Source organism: Thalassophryne amazonica, chromosome 12 (genome assembly GCF_902500255.1).
Source record: "Thalassophryne amazonica chromosome 12, fThaAma1.1, whole genome shotgun sequence".
NCBI classification, from domain to species: domain Eukaryota; kingdom Metazoa; phylum Chordata; class Actinopteri; order Batrachoidiformes; family Batrachoididae; genus Thalassophryne; species Thalassophryne amazonica.
The window spans coordinates 95,270,218-95,297,390 of record NC_047114.1 but is presented as its reverse complement, the minus strand read 5'-3'; the positions used below and the strand labels follow the sequence as shown (position 1 = coordinate 95,297,390).

The window sequence follows — 27,173 nt, the reverse complement described above, 5'->3', positions numbered from 1 at the left end:
AATTCTAACAAAACTGAAGCAGCTACATTTCTGTAGTGTAGTCACGACGCACAATGAAAACTTCCATTTATACATTTATTCTCTGTTCGTACTTGTGTCCACAAGCTGACATTGATTCCAGTCTGTCACCTTTGTGTTTCATTTTATTTATTTATTTATATGGTTTTAATTCCAGCTCCGATTATGGAGAACCATGAAACACTTTTGAAGGACGGTGCCACAGATGGAACGGCCAAAGTCATTGCTGCAGGAGATCTCATCACCACGGTAACAACAGAGAAAAAGGCAGAGGAAGAAAAGGAGGAGCAGGAAGCAGCCCAGACTGATGCCGTTGAGACACCCGTCACCATGACGCCACTCAGACATGACACAAAGGTAAAATTTATACCCGCAGCTTCAGTATACTCAGATATTTTTTTTTGTATTTCTTATGTAAACTCAAATTAGGAAAAGTTGGGATGATGAATGCCTTTTTGTTTTATTTTTTTATGTTATGTTGTGATTCTTGCATTTACTTTGACTTCTGTTTCATTGCAAACAGAATGAACCAAACATATTTCATGTCTTGTGGGGGTCATTTAAAATGCATTCCAAACAAATTTGCAACTGTGATGTATTTGCCACTTTGTAATGTTGAAATTCTTTCTCAAAACACTTAGCGTTGAGGATACCAAGAGATGAAACATTTCAGCTGTTGTACAGTTCATCCTGCAAACATGTCTTAAGGTGTCGTATTTTTCATTTAAAAAGTCTCCACGTGTTCTGTATCGGGGACAGCAGGCAGGCCAGTCTGGTATCCGTACCCTCTTCTTCCACTGCAGCCATGCCTCTGTAATGTGTGCAGAATGTGGTTTTGTGTCATTTTGTAGAAAAATGCAATGACGTTGATCACACAAAACATTAAATGTCTTTGGTTCATACTGTCTACAATGAGACAGAAGTCAAAATAAAAGTAAGAATCACTGCCCCCCCACCCCCCAACACACACACACACACTAAATACCACCCAGATTTTTTTTTCTGATTTGGGTTTGTAAATCTTTTTTAATGAAAGAATTTTAAATGTGATGTTAGAAGTGTGTGTTGCCATGGGTCATTTAGTTATTTATTTATATTTAGATGCTTTGTGAATATTTTTACCCCCCCCTTCCCCCCTTTTTGTTTTTCTTGTTTTTCTTTCTATGGCTGATGAAAATCTCCCAGTTGCTTTTAGTTTAAGCATCTGTAGTAGACTGGACCTGAGTGTTGTTCACCTTCTGTGCGCTTTACTAATTAGCTTTTCTTTTCTTGTCCTTCCTTTGACCCCACACTACACCGGTGTTTGTTTATGCATTTTGCTCCACCTCTTCGACCCCCCCCCCCCCCCTGCTCCTCTCCATCTGCACGCGCATCATCCGCACCTTCACGTTTTCCTCCATCAGTGCGACCCTGATGTTTACACTCCCAACCCCCTCCGCTCTGAACTCTCACTCCCATCCTCTCCCGTTTTGTCTACCAAAGTTCGACGGAGGCGCATGGCGAGCTTGTGTAAACGGGCCTCTTCAGTCAGTCCGGTCAAGAGCAGTGCCGGGTGCCGCCACCGGCAAGCTCGTGCCGATCGCAAAGCTGCTCTGCTGGAGGAGCAGGCGCTGCTCCTCGTGGCTCGCAAGCAGCGGCTGGAGCAGGGCAAGAGGCACTGCGGCGGCACGCTCTTCTCCTTCTCCCTGCACCTGCCTGACCTGTCCTCCATCCTGGATGAGGACGGGTACATCACCTTCCCTGATCTGTCAGAGCTGCGCTTCCTCCCCAAGTGCGCGCAGAACTTCGTGCCCATCAAGTCACCTTCGCTCATTCCTTGCTTCCTCTTCATTTTTTTCTTCCTGCTCTCCACCTCCTTCTCTGTCCCCTATGCCCTCACCCTGTCCTTCCCCCTGGCACTGTGCCTCTGCTACCTGGAGCCCAAGGGAGCGTCCCTGACCACCTCCATAGCCCAGGGCTACCATGACAGTTCAGAGGAAGAGGAGGTGTGTGTGCGTTTGCCTGTGTGTTCTGGTACCTGCATCTGGCTTAGACTGCCAGTTCATCATAGCGGTTAACCCGTCTCCTGTACCTCGCACTACTGTTTCACCAGTTCAGAGTCGACCTGGCGACCATCTGTCCCAGTGTCTGTCAGTTCTCCTACTTTCAGAACCTCATCTCTGCCCGGTCGTGCTCTTCATCCTGTAGACTACATCCCCATCAACATCACGAGTACACAGATGGACGTGCAAGTCTGACCATTTCTCTCCATTGCTCATGTTCCTTTCTGTGGTTTAAAGAGAGGGTTAGGCACAGTTGGTGCGCACACAATGGGGATTACTTGGTCAACTGAGGCTTCTTCTGACAGATTTTAAACCTTGTAGCGTCATATTTCTTCAAGCTTCACTAACTAAATAATGTAGTAGTATCAGTCATGCTGAAGTGAAACATCATGCAAATATTAAGATACGTCAGAGTGTTTGTGAGATTGAGCACATTTGAAAAAGTCATCTAGCTTCATTTAGTCATTAATCCTTCTCCAAACCCCATATTTATAGACATAGCTTTGTGCCTAATCCATCTCAGTGTTTCCATCTGCAGTCACACTTTAATAGTGTAGAAACACTTTCTACAATAACAAATCCAGTTGCATGGAAGCACTTAAGTGTTTATCTGGTTATCTGTACATTCAGTCTCTCTGCATCTCAATCAGACTTCAGCAAAGCAAAAAATAAGTCAATCTGGATACTGCATCTACTGTATTTTCCAGAGTATAAATCACAAATGACTCTTTAAGAGAAAAAAGCTGTATATGTCACACTGGAGTACAAGTCACAGTTACCGCCTCATATCAATACATTTATTTATAAGGCACACAGTATTAGGAGCACAGCTAATGATGCTATTTAATGTCACTATACGAGGCTTAAAATACAGGTAAACTCCTTTTATTTGTTTAATGATAACAGAAACACTGCTTTAGCGATCAGAAGCTAAGAACTAATTAATGTCACTATATGTGTGTGAGGTGAACGGGCAATGCAATAAAATGTTTAAAAACTCTTAGAATACATAATACATTTGTAAAAGATAATAAACTCATGATTAATTTTCTTCTTGTTCTTAAGAATTATCCTTGTAGTTTCAAATAAGTTGTAATAAGGTTTCTTACAAATACAATAAAATAAATAATAGTCCCTCTTTCCAGTTAAAACATCATCTCTTAAGAATAAAGAATTTTTTTTTTAACTTCTGTCTCTTCCTGCTCTTCCATCTTTAAGAAGATAGCCTCTGCTATTATGTTAGCCTCAGTGTTGGGGACACCTCGGTTTCGTGATCGAACGTCAGATTGGATTTTATTCATGTTTTCGGAGTGTGAAGTCAGCTGATTGGGGATATTCCACTTCGTCATTTTATACTTAACAGTGGATTGTCGCGCGGGCTTATGTTTGTGGATTTCTTGTGTATGTGGAAGATTTCCTGAAGTGAAAGGCAGTGGTCCAACAAAAAGTGAGTTCAGCTCACCGTGGAATTTTTCAGTTATTGTTTACGTTGTGTGTCTCTGCTGTGCGCTGCAGCACCGTGCGGGAACAGACGTGCATGTAGTCAGTTGCTTGTGACACCGACAGGACACTTTTTGTTTGATAGACATTTAGTCACATTTATTTGCTTGAAATGAGCGTGACTGCTAATTGTGTTTTATTTCTGGAGCCCGACATGAGGAAAAGCTCAAAGTACAGACGCCATCATGATCGCTCTTATGAAAAAATAAATAAATAAATTTTAACTCATGCTGAAAGTCATTCAGCCCCGTTACAAAGTTTCCACCTCTCTCTCATTTATTTCAAACATAAAAAGAAGTTTAATGGGTTTTTTTTCTTGTTTCAACTGTAATGAAAATTTGTGATGGTGAATCTTGATTTTTCAGTGTGTATAAGTCGCACCTGACTATAAATCGCAGGACCTCTCAAATGAGTGAAAAACAAAAAAAAAACACAGCTTGCACCCTGGAAAATACTGTGAATTGATCTCAAGCTGAAAACAGCAGTTTTCAATTATATATGACTGCTCTTGTGATATAACACTCACAGATTGTGCTGCAGAGACTTTGACGGTTAAATACATCCAGATCATAACTAATGCCAACTTGCATGGAGAAGACTGGGGAGGGCCTGAAAGTCAGGTTTCTGTTTGTCACCCAAATTATAAAATTTTCTCTTCGTAAGAGTTGCACATCGTTAAATTAATGTGGAGGAGGATGACACGTCCCAAAATCTCAAGCTAAATTTATCGTATGCTTGGATGTTGAAGTGACAGGCCTAATGTTTCAGCTTCCTCTGAGTCTGTTTTGCTTGCTTGCTTTTTTGTTTGCTTTTCTTCTTCTTTGTGTTTTGTTTTTTGTTTGGTTTTTTTTACAGAAAAGACACAGATTACAAACACAAGTGCATTTCCATTTTTTTCCCCCCATTTGTGGTTTTGAAGACCCTGTTGACAAATGATGTGTTTTCAGCTGTTTACAAGTTGTCTTCTTGTTTTTGTTTTTTTCTTTCTTTCTGTCTTTGCTGCTCGTAACGGTTTTGGTCTGTTTGACAAAGCAGACCGACAGCGAGCAGACTGACTTTGCCTTTGATGGAGAGATGACGGCCACGGAGGTTTGTACATCGAGACACACCCGCATTGTTTAAAGCAAAAAAAAAAAAAAAGGTTCATCCATTTCATCTTGTTCATGTTGTTGTGATTTTATTTTATTTTTTTATGTCTTATCACTATAAATTGACATTGGAAAAAAATATTAATAAATGTCAATGTGCTATGAACATAGTGTGTAAGACATTATGTTTGTGTGTGTGTGTGTGTGTGTGTGTGTGTGTGTGTGTGTGTGTGTGTGTGTGTGTGTGTGTGTGTGTGTGTGGGGACACATTTGTGTCAACACGATACTTGATTAGCAATATACAGTATACGTTTGATACTTGCACTGTAGGTACTCACTGAGCAGTAGACGAGCTTTTGGCAGCCTTCCTCCAGTTTTTTTTTTCCTACGTTGCCACAAGGACTGAATGGAACGAGACAAAAGTTGCTGCCATAGATCGTACCCGGCTAAGGCCTTGCACAAGTTAGAGGTTGGACACCATGGTGCAGTTTAGGCGCAGTATTGTCCCTGTTTATTCTTTCTCCAAGTGGAGGAGTTTAAGTACAGTGGTCCCTCGATTATCGCGGGAGTTACATTATAAAAATAGCCCGCAATAAGCGAAATCCACGAAGTAATCAGCGTTATTTTTTACAATTATTATAGATGTTTTAAGGCTGTAAAACCCCTCACTACACACTTTATATACTTTTCTCAAACAGGCATTAACATTTTCTCACTTTTCTCTCATGTGTAAACACTCTCAAAGTTCAAACCTTAGTAAAAAATAAGACCAACCTGTTTTCAGGCCCAAACATTTATTTGAGAAATAAAAATACATTTTCCTATAAATAATTATGATGGCTTTTAGAACTAACAAATTTAATTTTAATGATCAACCTACGAGGTTGGACACATAAGAAATTATTAATAGTGACTGACCAGTATTTCACAGTTTCTCTGATCGCGCCTCTTCATCCTGGCGCCGCTGTCGCACCTTTTTCCACTGAGTCACACCTCGGTGCAGGTGTCTTTTTCCAAGTGAAGAACACCGTTATGGGTAGTTGTCGGCGCTCTTTTTTTCTTCTGGGCGAGAAGATTCTTAGAAACAGACACACAGAACACAATGCGCGTACTCTCCCTTCGCGGTGCCGTGACCGGCCTGCTTGATGAGGATGCAGAACACAATGCGCTGTAAAAAAAAAAGCATGCAAAATTGGACTAAAAAAATCTGCGAAACTGCGAGGCCGCGAAAGGTGAACCGCGTTATAGCGCGGGACCACTGTATTTTGGGATCTTGTTCAGGACTGTGGGTAAGTTGGTGCTTGAGATCGATAGACAGATTGTGGTGGCATCTGATGTTTTACTGACGCTTTATCAGACCATCACAGTGAAGAAGAAGCTGAGCCAGACGGCGAGGTTCTCAATTTACCAGTCAGTTTACACACCTGTCCTCATCTATGGTCATTCCTCTGTCGGGTATCTGGGCTTACACTCCTGGGCAGGGTAAGAAGCTCGACTATCAAGAAGGGACTCGTGGTAGAGCCGCTGCTTCTTCAAATCAGAAGGAGTCAGCTAAGGTGGCTTGGACATCTGGTGAGGACTCCCCCTGGTGGTCTCCCTAGGGAGGTCTTCCAGCCACATCCAACTGGGAGGAGGCTCCAGGACACAATGGAGGGATTTTATTTCCCAGTTGGCTTCGTAACCCCTCTGTATCCCCGGGACCCGATATGCCACCGTGAACCGGACCTGAATAAGCGACCAAAAATGAATATTCTCTCATCCTCTGCAGTGTTCTTCTTACTTTATTGTGGGGGTTTTTTCCCTTCTCTCTGCTTCCCACCAAATTGTCTTGCTTTGGCTCACTATCTGGTCTGTCTTTTTTTTTTTTTTTAATAGTCTGTTTTGTTTTAAATCTAACATTGTCTCTGTATACTCCTTTCTGAACTTGCCGCCAGTCGGAAGCAGATGAGGACTCGGAGATTCGGACTCAGGTACACTGGGCTCTCTTCACAGCCCCGCTCACTGAATCACTGTCTCCATCAGATGCAGTGAGCTGCTCAGATCCCAGTCGTCCTTTTCTTTGTGCTAACCCCTCCATCTGTGCTTGCATGTTACTGTTGATATAAACTGTCAGTCCACACAACAGACTGACTGACTGTTCAGTTTTGTCTCCGTCCATCTTCATCAAAGTGCTCCTGCAAAACTGTTGCTGCTTTTAAACGTGACCCCCCCCCCCCCCCCCCCCCCCCGCCCCAATCTAATTTCTGAAATGCTTCTCTTCATGAGGGACTCATGTTCAGATTTATTTGCTTTCTTTGCTGCCAAATGCTTTTAAGCTGTTTTTGTTTGTTTTTAGGACTTTTCAGAGACTTGACATTTAGTTGTCGTACCATTTGCAGCCATATTTTGGAAAACAAAACTCCCAATCATCTCCAAGCAAGACTGTGAATTTAGGCGGCATCAAAACCAACTGTGATTTCCTCTTCTTTCTTTTTGTCTTTTGCAGTTTAGTTTCATAAGTCGAGTAAAAGGGGAAAACGTCTTTATCAGGCATAGTAATCTGATGCTAGAGGTTGGTTGTAAAAAGATGCATGATTTAAATGTGCATGCACGTGCTTTGCTATGAGAGATCTTCAGTCAACTCAACAGATAAGTCTAACATACCAGTAACTGATGGTGAATATGATTTCTGGGTTTCCTGTGTGAATTAGACTTGTATCGACTGTAATGGTCTTCCTGTCCTTGGCATCCGTTTCACATTTGTAAGCAAGAACATTTTACCCAGTTAAGTCTTCGTTTGCAGACGTTTTAAACTGAGATTTGGGAGTGTTGTGCTTAACTCAACTTATAAAACTAAGACTCTTTGCACGAAGCTCCTTATTTTTTCCAGTCAAGCTGGTCCTAAATGCTTTCTAGGCATTTAGGTACGAGCTTCTGTCTTGGTTTTAGCCTCCGTGTCAATGGACCTTTTTGAAGTTCTTTTGCTGTACGTGCGAGCTGTAAATTTCACTCATGATGCACATGGAGCCTGTAGAGCCTCTCAGGTGTGCAAACGTCAAGAACAAAAGGTACAGAAAGCACTTGATTTCTGTCTGTATGGGTTTGCATTTGGGTGTTTATTTTTTGCATTTCGTACCAGAAATCAAATGCGATCTATGCCACTGAGTGTATTTTGAACTTGTACATCGGATATGCAGGCTACCATTGTGCAGAAAAAGCATGGCCGTCATTCAACAACCCCCCCCCCCCCCCCCCCCCCCCCCCCCACCCACGTTTGCTCCTGGCATCAAGTCCTTGTGTCATGGTTGACCGGTAACTATAGGACACTGAGCCTCCGGCAGAGATGGTCAAGCACCAGACCAACATCAGCGAACTGAAGCGCTCCTTCCTGGAGACGGGCGGCAGCATGGGAGGCATGACTGAGTGGGAGAAGAGGCTCTCCTTGTCCCCTGCTCACTCACCCAAAGTGGATGAGGCACCAATGATAGAACCGTTGGACCCGCCGGATGTAAGCTGCAGCAGACATATGATTGGGTGTGCGTGTCTGTGTGTGAGAAGCATGACATTACAAAGGGGGGCTAGTGGCCACTTTATTAGGTACACCTGTTCACACAGATAGCTAATCAGTCAATCACGTGGCAGAAACTCAATACATTTAGACGTGGTAAAGACAACTTGAAGATCAAAGCGAGCATCAGAATGGGGAAGAAAGAGGATTTAAGTGACTAAATGTGGCATGGTTGTTGGTGCCAGACAGGCTGGTCTGAGTATTTCAGAAACTGCTGCTTTACTGGGATTTTCATGCACAACCATCTCTAGGGTTTACAGAGAATGGTCTGAAAAAGAGAAGACATCCAGTGAGCGGCAGTTATGTGGAAGGAAATGCCTTGTTGACGTCAGAGGTCAGAGGAGAATGAACAGACTGGTTGAATGGGTGACTGCGTGATGCCGATATGCACCAACATCTCTGAGGACTGCTTCCAACGCCTTGTTGAATCTATGCCACAACCAGATGAGGCAGTTGTGAAGGCAAAAGGGGGTCCAACCCGGTACTGGCAAGGTGTACCTATTAAAGTGGCCGGTCACTGTATGTACAGGTGTTAAACCCAGGAATCTGTAGTGCAGTGAATTTAATATTGACAATGGACCAAATCTTATTTTTGATATTAAGTGTGTTTTATATTGCCGATGACAGTAGTGCATGTGGGTTTAGTGCATGAATGAAGTTGCACATTTAAACCCAGAGAGTTTATTTTATTTCTTCTCAAAATTAGCTGATTGATATATGTATTTGTCTGTGATGGATTTTGCTGTTACTAAGCAGGAATACAGTACTTCTTAAAAAAAAAAAAAATATATATATATATATATATATATATATATATATATATATATGCAGAGTGACAGTGAGTGCTCTGGTTTGGAGCAGATTTAGCAGAGTGTCTCTTTGTGCTTTGCAGTGTAATCTGATTAACTAACACAAGACAAATAAGCTGCACTAATTAGAATCTGCTCAGTCCTTGAAGCTTAATTGCTGAAAACACAAATGTCTGATTCTTAATATAAAACAGATTTGTTTCTCAGCAGGAACTCTGGGACACAGGTCTCACTCTTGGCCTCAGTGGACATATTCTTTCCGCCGTCACAATCTAAGTGGATGTTATTTATGTTTGTCCCTTTTTTTGCAGGCTAAAGACGAGCACCCAGTCAAAGATGAGACAAAGGAGGCGGAGCCTAAAGCAGCAGAGGTAATCTGTTCTTCGTTTATCACACTTGATGGACAAATGGAACATTTCGCAGTAAGATGAGATGAGATAAAGTTCAGTTTTTTGGATATAGTGGTATGTTTGACCATTTTCTCAACATGTCAGTACTTAGATTATTTAATGGTTTTAAAATGGATGATTTGGATAAAACATTCATTTTATCCTGCTTTGATCCGTGGAGCAGAAATGAAGGCAGAGTCCTCCAACACCTCTTAACCCGTTCACTTGGACTACATCTCCTCCACTTCAGGAAACGGTCTTAAATTAGTCAACGTCCAAACACAGAACTCTGTCTCACAATGGTATTGTGTGTGGTTCCTTTACAACCTCCTACTGCTGAGTATGAAACAGACAAGTATGTTTCTGTGATGGGAAGACTATATATTTATATTTATTGGAATAGATAAATATTTTACAGTTTTCAGGAAGAGTGATGACAAAGATTTTGACATACACATTTCACAAATGTTTCTAGCGTCTTTGACATAGTGGTATAGGAGGTGAACAACCAATGCAAGTACAACCCCTGGCAAAAATTATGGAATCACTGGCCTCTGAGGATGTTCATTCAGTTGTTTAATTTTGTAGAAAAAAAGCAGATCACAGACATGACACAAAACTAAAGTCATTTCAAATGGCAACTTTCTGGCTTTAAGAAACACTATAAGAAATCAGGAAAAAAAATTGTGGCAGTCAGTAACGGTTACTTTTTTAGACCAAGCAGAGGGAAAAAAATATGGACTCACTCAATTCTGAGGAATAAATTATGGAATCACCCTGTAAATTTTCATCCCAACACCTGCATCAAATCAGATCTGCTCGTTAGTCTGCATCTAAAAAGGAGTGATCACACCTTGGAGAGCTGTTGCACCAAGTGGACTGACATGAATCATGGCTCCAACACAAGAGATGTCAATTGAAACAAAGGAGAGGATTATCAAACTCTTAAGAGGGTAAATCATCACGCAATGTTGCAAACGATGTTGGTTGTTCACAGTCAGCTGTGTCTAAACTCTGGACCAAATACAAACAACATGGGAAGGTTGTTAAAGGCAAACATACTGGTAGACCAAGGAAGACATCAAAGCGTCAAGACAGAAAACTTAAAGCAATATGTCTCAAAAATCGAAAATGCACAACAAAACAAATGAGGAACGAATGGGAGGAAACTGGAGTCAACGTCTGTGACCGAACTGTAAGAAACCGCCTAAAAGAAATGGGATTTACATACAGGAAAAGCTAAACGAAAGCCATCATTAACACCTAAACAGAAAAAAACAAGGTTACAATGGGCTAAGGAAAAGCAATCGTGGACTGTGGATGACTGGATGAAAGTCATATTCAGTGATGAATCTCGAATCTGCATTGGGCAAGATGATGATGCTGGAACTTTTGTTTGGTGCCGTTCCAATGAGATTTATAAAGATGACTGCCTGAAGAGAACATGTAAATTTCCACAGTCATTGATGATATGGGGCTGCATGTCAGGTAAAGGCACTGGGGAGATGGCTGTCATTACATCATCAATAAATGCACAAGTTTACGTTGATATTTTGGACACTTTTCTTATCCCATCAAGTGAAAGGATGTTTGGGGATGATGAAATCATTTTTCAAGATGATAATGCATCTTTCCATAGAGCAAAAACTGTGAAAACATTCCTTGCAAAAAGACACAGGGTCAATGTCATGGCCTGCAAATAGTCCGGATCTTAATCCAATTGAAAATCTTTGGTGGAAGTTGAAGAAAATGGTCTATGACAAGGCTCCAACCTGCAAAGCTGATCTGGCAACAGCAATCAGAGAAAGTTGGAGCCAGATTGATGAAGAGTACTGTTTGTCACTCATTAAGTCCATGCCTCAGAGACTGCAAGCTGTTATAAAAGCCAGAGGTGGTGCAACAAAATACTAGTGATGTGTTGGAGCATTCTTTTGTTTATCATGATTCCATAATTTTTAGATGCAGACTAACAAGCAGATCTGATTTGATGCAGTTGCCATTTGAAATGACTTTAGTTTTGTGTCATGTCTGTGATCTGCTTTTTTTCTACAAAATTAAACAACTGAATGAACATCCTCTGAGGCCGGTGATTCCATAATTTTTGCCAGGGGTTGTATGTATACCTGGGTTCAATTTCTATTCATGCTCCCTGTCTCTTGTCTTTGGACAAGATCTGCATTGTCCAAGATGACCCACCTGTAAATGAGTACTACCCTCAACTGGGGAAGTAAACAGCATTGGACTGGCCGTCCAGGGGCAGACGTAGTCTATCTGTGGATAAGCATTGGCACTATATAGGACTTGTTTTTTGAATTCATATACTGATAGATAGCAGTACAGTTTAAGCACGAAGACCAGATAAATGGGTGACACGGTGGCTTAATGGTTAGCACTGTTACCTGACAGCAAGAAGGTCATTGGGATCGCTTCCCACTTGGTTCTTTCTGTGTGCATTTTGCATGTCCTCCTCTTATTTGTGTTGGTTCCCTCTGGGTGCTCCAGCTACCGCCTGCTTCCAAACACATGCAGGTTTGGTGAGTTATAAACTTTAAATTGACCATAGGTGGGAATGTGTTTATTTGCCTACTTGTCGCCCTGTGATGGACTGGTGTCCTGTCCAGAGTGTACGACGCCTCTCGCACAGTGACCGCTGCGATAAACTCCAGCTTCCCCGTGACACTTAATTGGAATAAGCTGGTATAGAAAATGGATGAGTGAATGACACCAGATAAGTGGGCCCACCCCCAATCAGTACCATAGTCAAATTTGAAATGTACAAACATTCCTGTTCTGACAAAAATCAAACTGTTATTATTATCATTACTATATTTGTTGTTTTTATTATTTTATTAGAGAAGCTGATCATCAAATTACAAACCTAATTTGCAAAATGCTCAAATTAAATAACAGAGTTAATGATCAGAATTTCTTTTACTTAGTAATAATTTTAAAAGCATAATGAGCTGAGATGACAAATTTCTATTTTTAATGAAAACAGGAGACCAACAAAACTGTTTATACACACGCACACACACGCACACAGTGGATCCAGAAAGTATTCACAGCGGTTCACTTTCTCCACTTATGTTACAGCCTTATTCCAAAATTGATGAAATTCATGTTGTTCCTCAAAAAACTACACACAATACCCCATAATGACAATGTGAAGAATTTTTAGATTTTTGCAAATTTACTTAAAAAAAAAGAAAAGAAATCACACAAGTATTCACAGTCTTTGCCATGAAGCTCAAAATTGAACGTCAGGTGCCTCCTGTTTCCACTGATCACCCTTGAGATGTTTCTGCAGCTTAAATGGAGTCCACCTGGGGTAAATTCAGTTGATTGGATCTAATTCGGCAAGACACACACCTGTCTACATATAAGGTCCCACAGTTGACAGTCAGAGCACAAAGCAAGCATGAACTCAAAGAAATTGTCTGTAGACCTCTGAAGCAGGATTGTCTAGAGGCACAAATCTAGGGAATGGGACAAACATTTCTGCTGCTTTGAAGGTCCCAATGAGCACAGTGGCCTCCATCATCTGTAAATGGAAGAAGTTCAGATCCACCAGGACTCTTCCTAGAGCTGGTCACCCGTCTAAACTGAGGGATCTGGAGAGAAGGGCCTTAGTCAGAGATGTGACCAAGAACCTGCTGGTCACTCTGTAAGAGCTCCAGCATTCCTCTGTAGAGAAAGGAGAACCTTCCAAAAGGACAACCATCTCTGCAGCAATCCATCAATCAGGCCTGTATGGTAGAGTGGCCAGACGGAAGCCACTCTTTAGTAAAAGGCACATGGCAGCCCACCTGGAGTTTGTCAAGACACCTGAAGGACTCTCAGACCAGGAGAAACAAAACTCTCTGGTCTGATGAGACAAAGATTGAACTCTTTGGCGTCATGTTTAGAGGAAGCCGGGCACCATCCCTACAGTGAAGCATGGTGGTGGCAGCATCATGCTGTGGGGATGTTTTTCAGCAGCAGGAACTGGGAGACTAGTCAGGATTGAGGGAAAGATGAATGCAGCAATGTCCAGAGACATCCTGGATGAAAACCTGCTCCAGAGCACTCTTGACTTCAGACTGGGGTGACGGTTCATCTTTCAGCAGGATAATGACCCTAAACACACAGCCAAGATATCAAAGAAGTGGCTTCAGGACAACTCTGTGAATGTCCTTGAGTGGCCCAGCAAGAGCCCAGACCTGAACATCTCTGGAGAGATCTGAAAATGTCTGTGCACCGACGCTCCCCATCCAACCTGATGGATCTTGAGAGGGTCTGCAAAGAGGAATGGACCAAACTGCCCAAAGATAGGTGCACCAAGCTTGTGGCATCATATTCAAGAAGACCTGAAGCTGTTACTGCTGCCAAAGGTGTATCAACAAAGTATTGAGCAAAGGCTGTGAATATTTATGTACATGTGATTTCTTAGTTTTTTATTTTTAATAAATTTGCAAAACTTTCTATAAAAAAAAAGGGGGATTCTGGATGCACTGTGTGTGTGTGTGTGTGTGTGTGTGTGTGTGTGTGTGTGTGTGTGTGTGTGTGTGTGTGTGTGTGTGTGTGTGTGTGTGTGTGTGTGTGTGTGTGTGTGTGTGTGTGTGTGTGTGTGTGTGTGTAATATAATATGAAAGGTATTCGTGAACATTTCAGTATTTGAAAAGTTTTAGATATTGTATGTGCCTGAAACGTTTGTGCAGTTCTGAATTTTTTTCTTAATTTTATGACTTAAAAAAAAAATCTACATTAACTTTTGAGTACCTTTTTTTTTCTTCAAATCTGGTGATAATGTTTATCATTTCATATATTACTGTTTTAGAATTCTGTATTCAGTCAGACTATAGTATCTGTGCAGAAAATAAAATGACCTCTGTAGATGTCCAGGCTGTGTTGTAAGATGTTTTTTTTGTTTTTTAAATATATGAGGTCTGTTACAAAAGTATCCGACCTTTTTATTTTTTTCAAAAACCATATGGATTTGAATCACGTGTGATTGCATCAGCCAAGCTTGAACCTTTGTGCGCATGCGTGAGTTTTTTCACGCCTGTCGGTTGCGTCATTCGCCTGTGAGCAGGCTTTGTGTGAGCACTGGTCCACCCTCTCATCGGATTTTTATTGCGAATAAATGTCTGAACGATTTGGAGCTTTGTTGCATCAGTTTTTTTCCAGAAACTGTAAGAGACCTCCAGGTGGACACCGTTCGGAAAATTAATATGGCTTTCAGGGACGATTTTATGGGGATTACACAGATTAAGGAGTGATCCAGACGGTTTAAAGACCGCCCACAACTGCTGAGAGCGCGGCGCGCTCCCAGCCCCATCGACAGGCTGACACCCCGCTGAAACAACCAGATCATTTCCTATGTGAAGGCTTTGTTGATCCGGGACCTCGTCTGACTTTCACAAAAAGGCTGAAGATGTGGACATCAACACTTTTTCGGTACATTCCAAAGTTACAGGAGTTTTTTCATGGAAAGAAAAGCGGAGGGACGCGCCACGGAGCCGTTCATTACGCGGGACAAAACCACCTCGGTGTTGGTCTCACAGGACGGCTTAAAGGTGGATTTCCGATGGATTCCGGTTGCTTTTCAGTCGTGTGATTATCCGATTGTGATTGTGCATGAGCTGGACATGCCCCAACATGTCCTGGAAGGCTTCATCATGGCGTTGCTTTGCACCATGCAGCTCCACCGCTCCTCTTTCCATGACAAAAACTCCTGTAACAGTGGAATGTGCCGTTCATTTCTAAACTGGACGCTGTCTTGATCCGGTATGTCGTCTGACTAGCACAGGAATTGTGAAAAGAGTGGACATCAGCATTTTTTCGGCACATTGAGACAGACGTGCAGAGGAATTCCGCGCGTTGCGATGATGCTGCATGGCGCAAAGCAACGCCGTGATGAAGCCTTCCAGGACATGTTGGGGCATGTCCAGCTCATGCACAATCACAATCGGATAATCACACGACTGAAAAGCAACCGGAATCCATCTGAAATCCACCTTTAAGCCGTCCTGTGAGACCAACACCGAGGTGGTTTTCTGCCACGTAATGAACGGCTCCGTGGCGCGTCCCTCCGCTTTTCGTTCCATGAAAAAAAACTCCTGTAATGGTGGAATGTACCGAAAAAGTGCTGATGTCCACGACTTCTGTCTTTTTGTGAAAGTCGGAAGAGGTCCCGGATCAACAAAGCCTTCATGTTGGAAATGATCTGGTTGTTTGTGCACCGTGCTCTCAGCAGTTGTGGGCGGTCTTTAAACCGTCTGGATCACTCCTTAATCTGTGTAATCCCCATAAAATCGTCCCTGAAAGCCATATTAATTTTCCGAACGGTGTCCACCTGGAGGTCTCTCACAGTTTCTGGAAAAAAATTGATGCAGCAAAGCTCCAAATCGTTCAGACATTTATTCGCAATAAAAAATAGACGAGAGGGTGGACCAGTGCTCACGCAAAGCCTGCTCACAGGCGAATGATGCAACCGACAGCGTGAAAAAACTCACGCATGCGCACGAAGGTTCAAGCTTGGCTGACGCAATCACACGTGATTCAAATCCATATGATTTTTGAAAAAAATAAAAAGGTCGGATACTTTTCTAACAGACCTCATATATTTATTTGCTGCAGTTTGTTTGTGTTGTGTGCTTGCTGTGTGATGATCCACATTCAGTAAGACAAGTGTCTCCTCAGGCGACAGGATATTTGGTGAAATACGTTCTGGATAGTAACGTAACAGATGGGGCCACCTCCTCTGGGCCGCACGTGATTAGCCTGTCAACCACCATGGACGACGATGTCTTCGTGAACGGGACGCTCAGGGAGGTGGAGGAGAAGACCCCCGACTCCCAGGAGGAGACCTCTGAGAAGTCTGTGGTAAAACTCAGTCCTGGAGCTGTCAGACAAGAAGTGTCACAGGCCATCAGTCACAAGAGAGGGACGCTGATCATCTTGAAGGAAGCAGAGGACAAACTGGACAGCGAGACCAAAGAGGAAGCCGCAGAACCCGTTCTGTCTGCAAAGCTTAAAGAGCAAGATGACATAGCAGCTGTCCCAGGAGACGCCGCTGATCTCATGGAGGCCAAACCCACAGTCGTGGAGGCGAGTCTCAAGACGCAGACAAAACCTGAGGTCATGGATCATATCAAAGGCGTCGACTCACCTAAGAAGGCCATGGCGTCGTGGATTTCTGTGGTTGGGACCACGGTGCACGAACCAGAGGTCATCTGTGTGTCAACAAAGGACATCCTAGAAATGAGTACCTCCGAGGGGACGCAACAAAAAGCTGAACTCTTCAACTTCGAGGAGTTCCACACTGAAGAGTCAAAGTCCAGCCAGACAGCAACTCAGATTACCGTTTCCCAGTACTCCTCTTCATCCTTACCCGTGGTACTGTATGACGACCAAAAAACAACCTGCCCTCGGTTACCTCCCTCCACATCTCTACCACCACCCACAGTTTATCACAATCCCACCCCACCCCCATTGCCCCCCCTCCCGGCATTGGCCACACCAGGCTAATAACAGTGTGGCGTAGTGCTGTGCATGGCTAACGACCCCTTACGTTTTTGCTTAAACTTCAGGTTTCTGTTGGCAGTTTTTGACACGAGTGTTCTGAGTTGTTGGAGTTTGTGTTTTCAGCTAGAAGAACTCGCCTTTCTTTAGCAGTTGATAAGGAAAGAAAAGAGGGGTGGGGTTGTTGAGGTGGTTAGTCTGGTTCATTTTTTATCATCGTGCTCAGCTGCGTCATCTTTTTCTTTCATCTGTTATCACCCCCCCCCCACACATACACACACGCACGCACATAGAGTGCGGTGACTTCATTGCCCTGGCTTCGTGCCACCACTGCAGCTTTTTTGGCCTCATCCTGCAAAATCCCCACTGCCTCCGTAACAAGTCACAAAAAAAAATTGTATGGGTCTCCCTAAAAATAGACTTCACTCTTCTCCAAATACAGATTACTGGAAATTTGCTCTTTGTCTAAAACTGGATTTAGTATCAAGTTGCTGTTATCGACAACAGATTTGATGAGTTGTTTCATAATCTGACAATAAATGATACCCATACAATATTTGCCCCCCCCATCTCCCACTTTCTCCCTTATTGCTCTCTGGTGTTCACAGTCTACATGTTGACTGTCCCCTCTCTCTCTCTCTCCTCTCTCTCTCTCTCTCTCTCTCTCTCTCTCTCTCTCTCTCTCTCTCTCTCTCTCTCTCTCTCTCTCTCTCTCTCTCTGTGTGTCTCCGTCCTTATGTCTGTCCATTCTTGTGTCCCATCAGTCTGCGCTGGGATGGGTTTCCTCCGCTATGAGTCCTGCCTCTTCAAAGGTGACCACTCCCTCTTTGGTCAAAGTAGATCTGCAGAGGTTTTCATGGCAGTTAATCCTAAAAGTCCTTGACGTGTTTCGTTGTCAGGTTGTGTTTCAGTCACGTATAACCCACGTATCAGTTTTCTTCACTCAGGTGTGACGTAAAGATATCTTGAACTGTGGATTTTTTTTTCTCTCTCTCCTTTTGGGGGGTAAGATCACGCTGTTCAACAATTATCTTTCGCAGGTATTGGCTGACACAGAGGAGAAGACGGTGGTTGCCACGGAGACAGATGCAGCACCCGCCGAGTCAATGGAGCCTACGGTGAATATCCTGACCGCAGGGATGCTGAAGCAAAATAGTGCACAACAGAGACGCTCGTGCTTTAAACCGTGTCAGCAGAGGTTGAGACAGATTATGTTGTTGTGTTTGAGGGCGAAAGTGCCACAGAGACAGACGGGGGGATTAGCAGCAATATTTTCCATGGGCCAGCTGGCTGCATTCTTTGTGAAAGCATTGGCTTTCCTGACACTGCCATATGAAGATCAGCAGTGCTCGTCTGTGGAGACAGTAGCAGAAATCCTGGCAGTAAGAGTAAAACTGAAGGCAGATGGTAGCCTCTCTGGCAGGGACGCCATTGCCAGATTCTGCAGCAACGTGTTTGGCAGCAGCTAAACAAAAGATGTGCGCCGCATGTTTACACCACAGACGAGATCTCTGCGTTTACCAGAGCAGCAGCAGCAGCAGTGGAGAAGCATCAGCAAAGAGTTGATTGTTGATTGTGGGGCGAGGCCCTTCTGGAGGACGCAGTTGGTCATTTTAAGAACCCTCTGCAGAGAAAATGGACGGCATTACGTAAAAAAGCAGAAAAATTTAGTGCAGTGTTTCCCTGTGCCCATGATGAGCAACAAGACATTTCAAGACATCTCAAAGTTTCATCTTGATAGTGACAAATAGTGTAAAGACTGAAAACTTGGACAATGTAACCACAGCGCCTTACAGTAACTCAGCCTGCTGACTTCACTTCCATGAGTGAGGGATTAATGCATGACTGCATCGACCGTCTTTGACTTACTGTGTTGTTTGTCATTTTGATTTTGTGTTTGTGCCGACCAGGTGGTTCTGTGGAATAGTAGTTGGGGTACCAATGTGTAGATTGGGGTGTGCGTCCAGACTTTTGATGGGTAATCAATACAAAGTTGGCTGGAAACTACAATTACATTCAATTAATAAACATGGCAGAGAAAACCTCTCCATGCCATTTTACTGCTTCACCTCAGGGAGCTTTGGTGGCCACTGTCAGCTGTACGATTAATCCATTAAATAACCAGAAATCCTTTTTACTTAGGTCTGCTTCCATGATATCACAGTGCTGTGTGAATAGCATAGTCCAATTTAAAGGGCAGGACCGGTGCAACTCTGATTGGTCGCCCATGAAACGCCCATGAATAATCGACATGGTAAACTCCAACCTTTTTGTGCACAGTGCCTGAATTGGCACCAATATTTCCCGCTGCTTAAATAATAAAGCACACTCAGTCACAGACTTGTGCCCTGCGCACAAGTACATTTTGTCTGCTGTAAAAATAGGGCCCTTCATCCACATTGTCCCAGTCCTCCCAGCAATAAATAAGCTTCAGCCTTAGCTGGGGAAGTTGCCTGCAATGGGGGTTGCACGGGTAATTGCAGACTCTCAATCTTTGATCGTGTGGAGGGAATTTAACATCAGGCGTGCAGTTACCGGTGTACATCTTGCTCATTGTGCTTCAGAAATTACATCTAATGTATCTGAATGCCCAGAGTATCTTTCTAAGTGTCTCTCTGCAGGTGTTATTTCATACCCGTTTTCCTTTTTCATCAATCAGAGTCTCAGCGTTGTTGAAGTGTCTCCCAAAGAGGTTCCCGTGGTCCACACAGAGACGAAAACCATCACTTATGAGGCTGCAGAGGTACATATCGACAAAAACTGATGCTACTTCTGTTTATGTCAAAGCAAACTTGGAGAGAATAGTGAAAAGTATCTGAGATCTGAAATATTTGACTTTGTTCTTGAATGTCCCATTTTTATGGTCCACAGGTCGACACTAATGGCGACGCAGACCCCGGCGTGTTGCTGAGTGCTCAGACTATCACCTCAGAAACCACCAGCACCACAACAACCACTCACATCACCAAGGTCAGAGGTCGTCTCTCAGACGTAACTACGGCTTGCGTTTAGTTGTCTGCTGCAGCCGTTCTGTGAAGAGTGAAGATTGTCTGCGGCCGTGCATATTTAATTTTTTTTTTTTAAAGTACAGAATATGTTTCATTACAAATCAAGAGTGGCTGTTTTTATGGAAGGTCAGATTTTGTTTGTATCGCCCAGACTCTCATAACAGCTGGATGCTATGTTGCAAAATTAAGCTGCTTTTTGACCTTTGACCCCCACCACCACTTGAAATGGTTGTGGGGCGTATTTGCTGTTTTGTTCACCTGCAAATGTTTGTACATAACTCTTTTTTTAGGTCATTCGACAGCAGAAAGTTGGCACATAAAGTCTTATTAATTAATCTGTGAGTTATTTTGCTGGCAGTTGTCCTGTTGGGGGCGCTGTATTGCAATGCAGTATTTATCTCAATCAGAAAATGCTAACAGGTGGCAAATGTCACCAAAATGAGCAAAAATAGAATATTTATTGGCAAATCATGTAGGCACTGGTAGACTCATAACCTGAACATTTTGGATTTATTACTTCATGTGAGCAGAGACATGGACATAATAAACCCTGTAATTTCAATATGTTAAATTTTGTAGTAATTCTCTTTATACATGTGGTGCAGCCCCACTTTTGTAAAGTATTTTTAAAAAGTGTGTTGCCTATTCTATTCTGTTCTATTAATGCCTATTTGATTGATGTCTTATGTTGTTTTTTTTAATGTGCATTTTCTGACATCTCTGTTGTCCGTTGCTCAGACGGTTAAAGGAGGAATCTCGGAGACGAGAATCGAGAAAAGGATAGTCATCACGGGAGACACAGACATCGACCATGATCAGGTCTCCAGAGGCTTTTCTGTCCTTCTTTCTTTAACTCACACTGCCATTTCTACTTCTTGCACTCGAGAGTGTAAAATGCTGAACAAAGAACCTGACCCCATCCACCCAGAAAAACAATCCAAAACCAGGTCCTTATTGTTCTGAGACGATCCAGATGCTGCAGAGCAGCTTCGCTTGTTTTAAATGTGTAACGTTTTAGTAAGTGCTGGATGCGTGACAAATGTTGCTATTCATGACCTCCCTCTTGGCATATTGACTTACAATCAACATCCCTGCTTCCTCCCCATCCCGTTCTTTGTCTCCCCCTGGTGGTCCCTCCTGGCACTGCACCTTCCTCATATATAGGCTCTGGCTCAGGCCATTAAGGAGGCTAAAGAACAGCATCCTGACATGTCAGTGACCAAAGTAGTGGTACATAAAGAAACAGAGATCACACCAGAGGAGGGGGAGGACTGACCCAGGTAAGACAACAAGGTCCCAGTCCTGGTCCCGGCCTCGTCCGGATGATTCCAGCCTGAGATTGAATTCTTGGGACTTGTAAAGGAGTTTTCATTTTCGGGCATGCTTCTTTCCCATCAGATCTTCTCTCAGCGCTTACAGCTAGTGCATCATGGTGTTGTCACTCCAGCTCCACCCCTCCCCAGTGCATGCTGGCACTCTCTGTCTCTCACACACACACACACACAGAGCGAATGCTACAGTCTCAGTTCATAATAACGAGGTTTAGAAACCTTTGCAGTGAATATTTCTGTAGTCTCATGCAATCTCCTGTAATTTGATTGCAACATTGCCCCCTGCTGCAAAGATGATCTCATTTTATTGGTGAAGACGCACCCTAGTTTATTTATTTTTTCCCCTTCGTAGACTATCATTTACTGTTTTGGACATGATGACAAACAGTTCTCTGAATGTGTTGAACTGTAGAAAGCCTTTAATTGTATTCAGCTTGATACAGCTGTTTGTGAAATAATTCTGTGTACAGGAAGCGCAGTACCTTTTTTTTATTTTTTATTTTTTTTATTCTTTGTTCTGCGCTGTGCACACAGAGTGATGATTGACTAAATACAGGCTAAACCAGTGCTGCTTCTTACAGCGCTCAGTTTGGACCGCATGTGCCAATCAAGCCAAATCTGGTCTTGTGCACACAAACATTTTTGGAATACCTTTTGTTATGTTTGTTTAGAAATCTTGAATCTCAGGATTTTTTTAACTACCCATACAGTGTCCAGTAGAAGAAAAAGGAAAATCTCTTAAATGTTTAAAAAAAAGGCCCTTAATTGCAATTGGGAATAGTGTAGATTTAGCATCCTACTGGATGAGTCAGACCAGTCTGCTTCTGTTCAGACTGATTTGGTTGTGATGTCATCTGTTTTGTGCAGAATTGATTTTCTTTTTTTATGCAGTGTTGTGGTCTACAGTTATGCAGTGCTGCTTCTGTCATTTCATCAACATGGACTGTTCGTGCAACCAGTGAGCACGAGATGATCAAGCTGATGCCTATTAGTATTTAAAAATGAAGTTTTCATTGGCTTGTTGTTGCTCAAATAGCAAACAGATTGTCTAATAAGCAATAGTATGAACACAAGCAAATGGTGCACAGTGCAGAATTTACTGGACAGAGGCTTGGCACAAAATGAAAAGCTCTTAAGAGATTTTTGTATAGATTAAATAAATCAAATCACTGTCAGTGTATGTCTTGCCCATTTTATAGGGTAGCTTTGGACGTTTTACTCATTATGGGCCTGATTTGCTAAAGGTTTACATTCATAACAACATGCACAATCACCATAGCACCCACAAAGAGGGGGGATGTGAATGCTGATTTACTAATGGTGCACACTGAGGATTGCACCTTTCAAGTGCACAAAATAGTGTGTTGCCCATTCATCATATTTGCTTTCATGAAAGCAAATTTTTGAAATTAAAGCAATGTTTGACATGTGTCCACAGGATTCTGCGTAATTGGGGGTGTTGAATGTGTAGACAGATGAGGTTTGCCCACGCAACGGGATTTATCAAGATTAAAAGCCATTTCATAGGCTGAGATTACATCTGTAGTTTAGCGTGTTTAAAACCTTGGTGTTGCATGATCATTGCAGACAAATTTAAGTCATTCCCCATGACCTGTTTGTGTATGCATTTCTTTATTTTCACTCATTAATCCTCTTTAACACAGACAACACTATGATTAAACAATTTATGGTGGCCCAAAAAAATCCACTGCCTACATAGAAATATCATGTCTTTCTATGTAATAGAGGATTCTGCTGACAGCAGTCTGTGGTCAGGACCCTGGAGTCACCCACATATAAAACATACACAGATAATTCTCGTTCTACTCCACATCCTCTACGATTATGGGAATGTGAAGGTATATTAACACTGGGGTGAAATGCACTCGTGGGAGTGCGCATTTCAGGATCGCTGAGTAAATGTTCAATAAGTGATATTTCCAGTTAAATTTTTTTCTTTGTATCAGAGTATGTAACACATAGCTGCAAGTGGTTTGTGCTTACAGTCATTGGCGTACACATAATGCTCATTTAAATACTGCTGTGTCAGGTGGAAAATAGGTCAGCGATCCTTGATGTCTTGTTTCTTATGTTTTAAAAAAAAAAAAAAAAAAGAGGGCATGCCTGGGTTGTGTGTTTGAACATGCCCGCTGTGTGAGAGGTGTGGAGCCTTGTGATGGAATGTTTCATTTCATTGTTCTGCAGCATGTTGACCCGCCTCCTTTTGGTCTTTGGGAACTTTCTACAGCCCGACTCATTCTAAATTATTTTTTATTATTATTATTTTTAAAATATGAGTCTAATTCTAACATTGGGTTTGGACTGAAGTGATCCCAAAGTGGAGGTTGTGGGGTTGGTGCACGTGTTTCCCTGTGAGTCACCTGTTGGGAATGTTGGTCTTTGTTTCTGCAGCCGTGCCATCTTATCTCACGTCTGTCTCACACGTCTTCTGGATGCTTTTGTCTTTACACTTTAGATACACTTAATGTGGAGAACTCACATTTGTTTGTTTGTTTCCTTGCCTCTGTCCACCACCACAGTGGAGCTGAAATGAAAGTCAGGATGTGTTTGTAGTGATGACTTTCCCTCCGCTTTCAGAGCCAGTAAGTGATCTGACAAACTATAAGCATTATTTTGGATACAAATCATCACTTTTACAGCCAGTTCTCTTCTGACAAATCGGAGGATGGAAACATGAACATTCACAAGTCACTGAATATGTCTTACAGTTAGTCATTAAATACAAACAGTATTGTACTCTGTGGTAAATCTGTCTGGAGTGGTTAGAGTTACTGCGCTAGAATTGCACTCGTGATGGAAGCCAACAAGACCCCCACTGCAGTGCTGAAGGTGTTCTTGGCTTCTGTGCATGTGATTAGAGAAACAGTTGCACCAGTTATATGGCTTGTTGGTGGAGTAGCACAGAAATCACAAAAAATTTACCTGCATTTACCAGAAGGCACATGGGAGGCTTGAGCCTAGATTCGATACATTATCTGAAAACCCTTCCCTGGTTCACTACACCATCAGGCTGTGAGTGGCGATGCAACAGACCAAAGCTTTCATGATGCAAAACTTCTCCAGTCACATCCACAGAAGCCAGGAACTCCTTCAGAGTTGTCGTGGGTGTCTTGGTGGCTTCCCTCACTTGTAAATGAAGTCCAAGACATATTCACTGACTTGGAAATGTTCATATATACATCTTCTGACTTGTTTAAAGAAAACTGGCTGTCAAAGAGATGATTCTGATTAATAATCCTTTTATTTATGGGGTGTGACAGTGGAGGCGCTGTGCAGAAAAGTGGCCGGAATTCTTAAACAGTTCATGCAGTGTTTGAAGAACCGTTTAAATTATACATTAAACTCCATTGTGGTGGTGTACAGAGGTATTTTGACACCCCCCCCCCCCCCCCCCCCACAAAAAAACAACTTAGTGTCAAAATACTTATGAACCTGTTTGTTTCCTAAGTACTGCTTTGCCCATTTGTTGACGAGACAGAAGTACCAAAGTCTTTCCTCTGGCTGGTCTCTGGTTCTGACGTGATGAAATTTCCCATTTGCACTGACGAATCCCCCCCCAATGTGCTGTTCCAGGAGTAAAGCTGAGGAACATCCTTTCTCCAACCTCCAACATCCAGAAGATTCCACATATTACCAGGAACCCTCAGAAGGCTCGAAAGGCTCCTTACTCACCAAACGCTGACGCTCGCCTCACGCCACGCCCGCCACCTGCAACATAAACCAGACACGTTTTGCATGAGAAGGACAGTGTTGAATTATAAATACAAGATAATACGATCTACGATCCGCACGCCAAATCCCCCATGTGCAGCAAGAAAGCCACGCCCCCTTTCTGCTGTCACTGCCTTATGATGACTTTGATGCATTTTTATGATTATTGAGAGTAATTATTGTAGCAAACGTTTTATTTATTAAATAAAGCCATCAGACTCCCACCTCGCTGTAGGCTGTATGTGTTAGAGCATACACGCTATTTAACCCCGCTGTAGAAGTGCCAACCTCCTGACTAGTAAGCATCGCCTCATGGGCTCACGCCAACAAGCCCGCTATTTTTGTTTTTCTTTCGTTTCCCCATCTGCAGACGTCATCACTGCAGCCCAGCACTCCACATTTTTTATGGAAACAAGCTCACACAATTGATTTTAACATCTTTACTTGAATAGTGATTTTTGTTATATGATCTTATTTAGTATTTTGTTTCTTGCCAGTTGATTCCTTTTGGGGGGGGTGAAACGGTCTTTTTGGGTGAATGCCAAGGAGTCATCGTTTTTATTTTTATTATTTTTAAAGTGGCTGTGCAGGTGTTGTATTTTCCACATGGGTTGGTGATTATCCGCAGCACAGATTCCAGCTTTGTGTGACTGTGAGACGTAGCGCGCTCTGCCTAAACGACACGCAAACGGCCAACAGTCTGAGGAAGCCCTGAACACATCACTCGTACGTCTCCCTTTACCTGTTCAGCTTTTTTCTCAATAAGCAAATACTGTACAGCCGTTTCCTCAACGTGTGTGAAATAAAGGTGACAAATGCATCTGCTGGGTTTTATGTTTGTTTTTCCTCCCACATGTGATGAAGTGTTGATGATGAAACACTGAAAGATGTCACAAGTGAATCTGAATGTTCTGACACGCTGCAGTAATGACTCATCATAGACACAAACTCAACCACAGATTCAAGGTCTTCTGCAGTGAAAGTGGTTTGTTGTTGTTGTTTTTTTTGTTTGTTTTTTTATGGTGGAGTCCCTTTTGGATTTTCCACAAAGCTTATTTAAAGCTACAGTGTGTTTGTAATTACCTCCAACAACAAATTGATGCTTTCATAAGCTTGAAATGGACTTTTTTATCTCCACTTTTTTATCTCCATGTTGGGGGGAGTATACTTATGTATTTTCTGGAGTATAAGTTCCACCTGTCCAGGCACCAGCTGGTTCACCAAGTGTCCAAACCAGCTAAGGTGGTTTGGGTCGTCTGGCGAGGATGCCCCCTGGTGGTGTCCGTAGGGTGGTTTTCCAAGCACTTCCAACTGGGAGGAGGAGGCAGCGGCAGCTCCAGTGAAGACCCAGGGCACACTGGAGGGATTATATTTCCTAGCTGACTTGTTAAATGGTAAATGGACTGCATTTATATAGCGCTTTTCCATCTGCATCAGACGCTCAAAGCGCTTTACAATTGTGCCTCACATTCACCCCGATGTCAGGGTGCTGCCATACAAGGCGCTCACTACACACTGGGAGCAATAGGGGATTAAAGGCCTTGCCCAAGGGCCTTTAGTGATTTTCCAGTCAGGCGGGGATTTGAACCCATGATCTTATGGACTCAAGCCCAACACCTTAACCACTGGTGGTAATGCCTCAGGATCTCCTGGGAAGTGTTACAGGACTTGCCTGAGGGTAGGGAAGTGTGGGATGAACTGCTCATTCTGCTGCCGCCATAACCCCAGACCTGAATGAATGAAACTCACAGCCATTTAAAAAAAAAATGCTTCTTGAAGATGAAAAACCCCATATATAAATTGCACTGGAATATAAGTTGCACCTTTTTTGTGTATTAGCTCTTTGATTTGGGATGTTTGTGCATTATTATTTTTGTTTAGCTGTTTTATTTCTGGGAAATTCTGTTTATAAATACTCATTTGTTTTTTGTTTTTTTCTTTCTTCAGTGCTTAAGTCACACCAGCATACAAGTCGTAGGTGCTGCCAAAGAAGTAAAAAAGAAAAAAAGTGATTTATACTTTGAAAAACACGGTACCCAATTAGTAATTTGCAGTGCAGCTGGAATACTGAAGAAAAAAGGAAAAAGCAGCGGTATTTTGCTAAACACGGTGTACTGTTAGCTAGCGTGTGCTAACAGGTTTGCAAAGCCCTCTGTTTAGTGATGTAGAGGATCAAATAAATCATCAGGACAGGTTCAGGAAGCCT

The 27,173-nt window shown here is 42.7% G+C and overlaps 1 protein-coding gene across 13 annotated transcripts in view; it reads left to right on the top strand.

Moving 5' to 3' along the window:
- epb41l3b (erythrocyte membrane protein band 4.1-like 3b) overlaps window positions 1-25,156 on the top strand; it is a 97,589-nt gene extending 72,433 nt beyond the window's left edge. For 4 of the 13 annotated variants that reach the window (XM_034184026.1, XM_034184027.1, XM_034184028.1 and 1 more), the window contains 14 exons: window positions 176-375; window positions 1,422-2,003; window positions 4,593-4,649; window positions 6,583-6,618; window positions 7,950-8,135; window positions 9,316-9,375; window positions 16,075-16,770; window positions 17,661-17,708; window positions 17,937-18,014; window positions 19,556-19,639; window positions 19,768-19,866; window positions 20,643-20,723; window positions 21,069-21,184; window positions 24,830-25,156. In XM_034184026.1, coding sequence (XP_034039917.1) covers window positions 176-375; window positions 1,422-2,003; window positions 4,593-4,649; window positions 6,583-6,618; window positions 7,950-8,135; window positions 9,316-9,375; window positions 16,075-16,770; window positions 17,661-17,708; window positions 17,937-18,014; window positions 19,556-19,639; window positions 19,768-19,866; window positions 20,643-20,723; window positions 21,069-21,179 — 2,318 coding nt within the window. In that variant the 3' untranslated portion in view covers window positions 21,180-21,184; window positions 24,830-25,156. The remainder of the gene's footprint in view (window positions 1-175; window positions 376-1,421; window positions 2,004-4,592; window positions 4,650-6,582; window positions 6,619-7,949; window positions 8,136-9,315; window positions 9,376-16,074; window positions 16,771-17,660; window positions 17,709-17,936; window positions 18,015-19,555; window positions 19,640-19,767; window positions 19,867-20,642; window positions 20,724-21,068; window positions 21,185-24,829) is intronic. The other 9 variants (XM_034184037.1, XM_034184025.1, XM_034184033.1 and 6 more) reach the window with 7 other exon arrangements.
- Window positions 25,157-27,173: the final 2,017 nt, after the last annotated feature.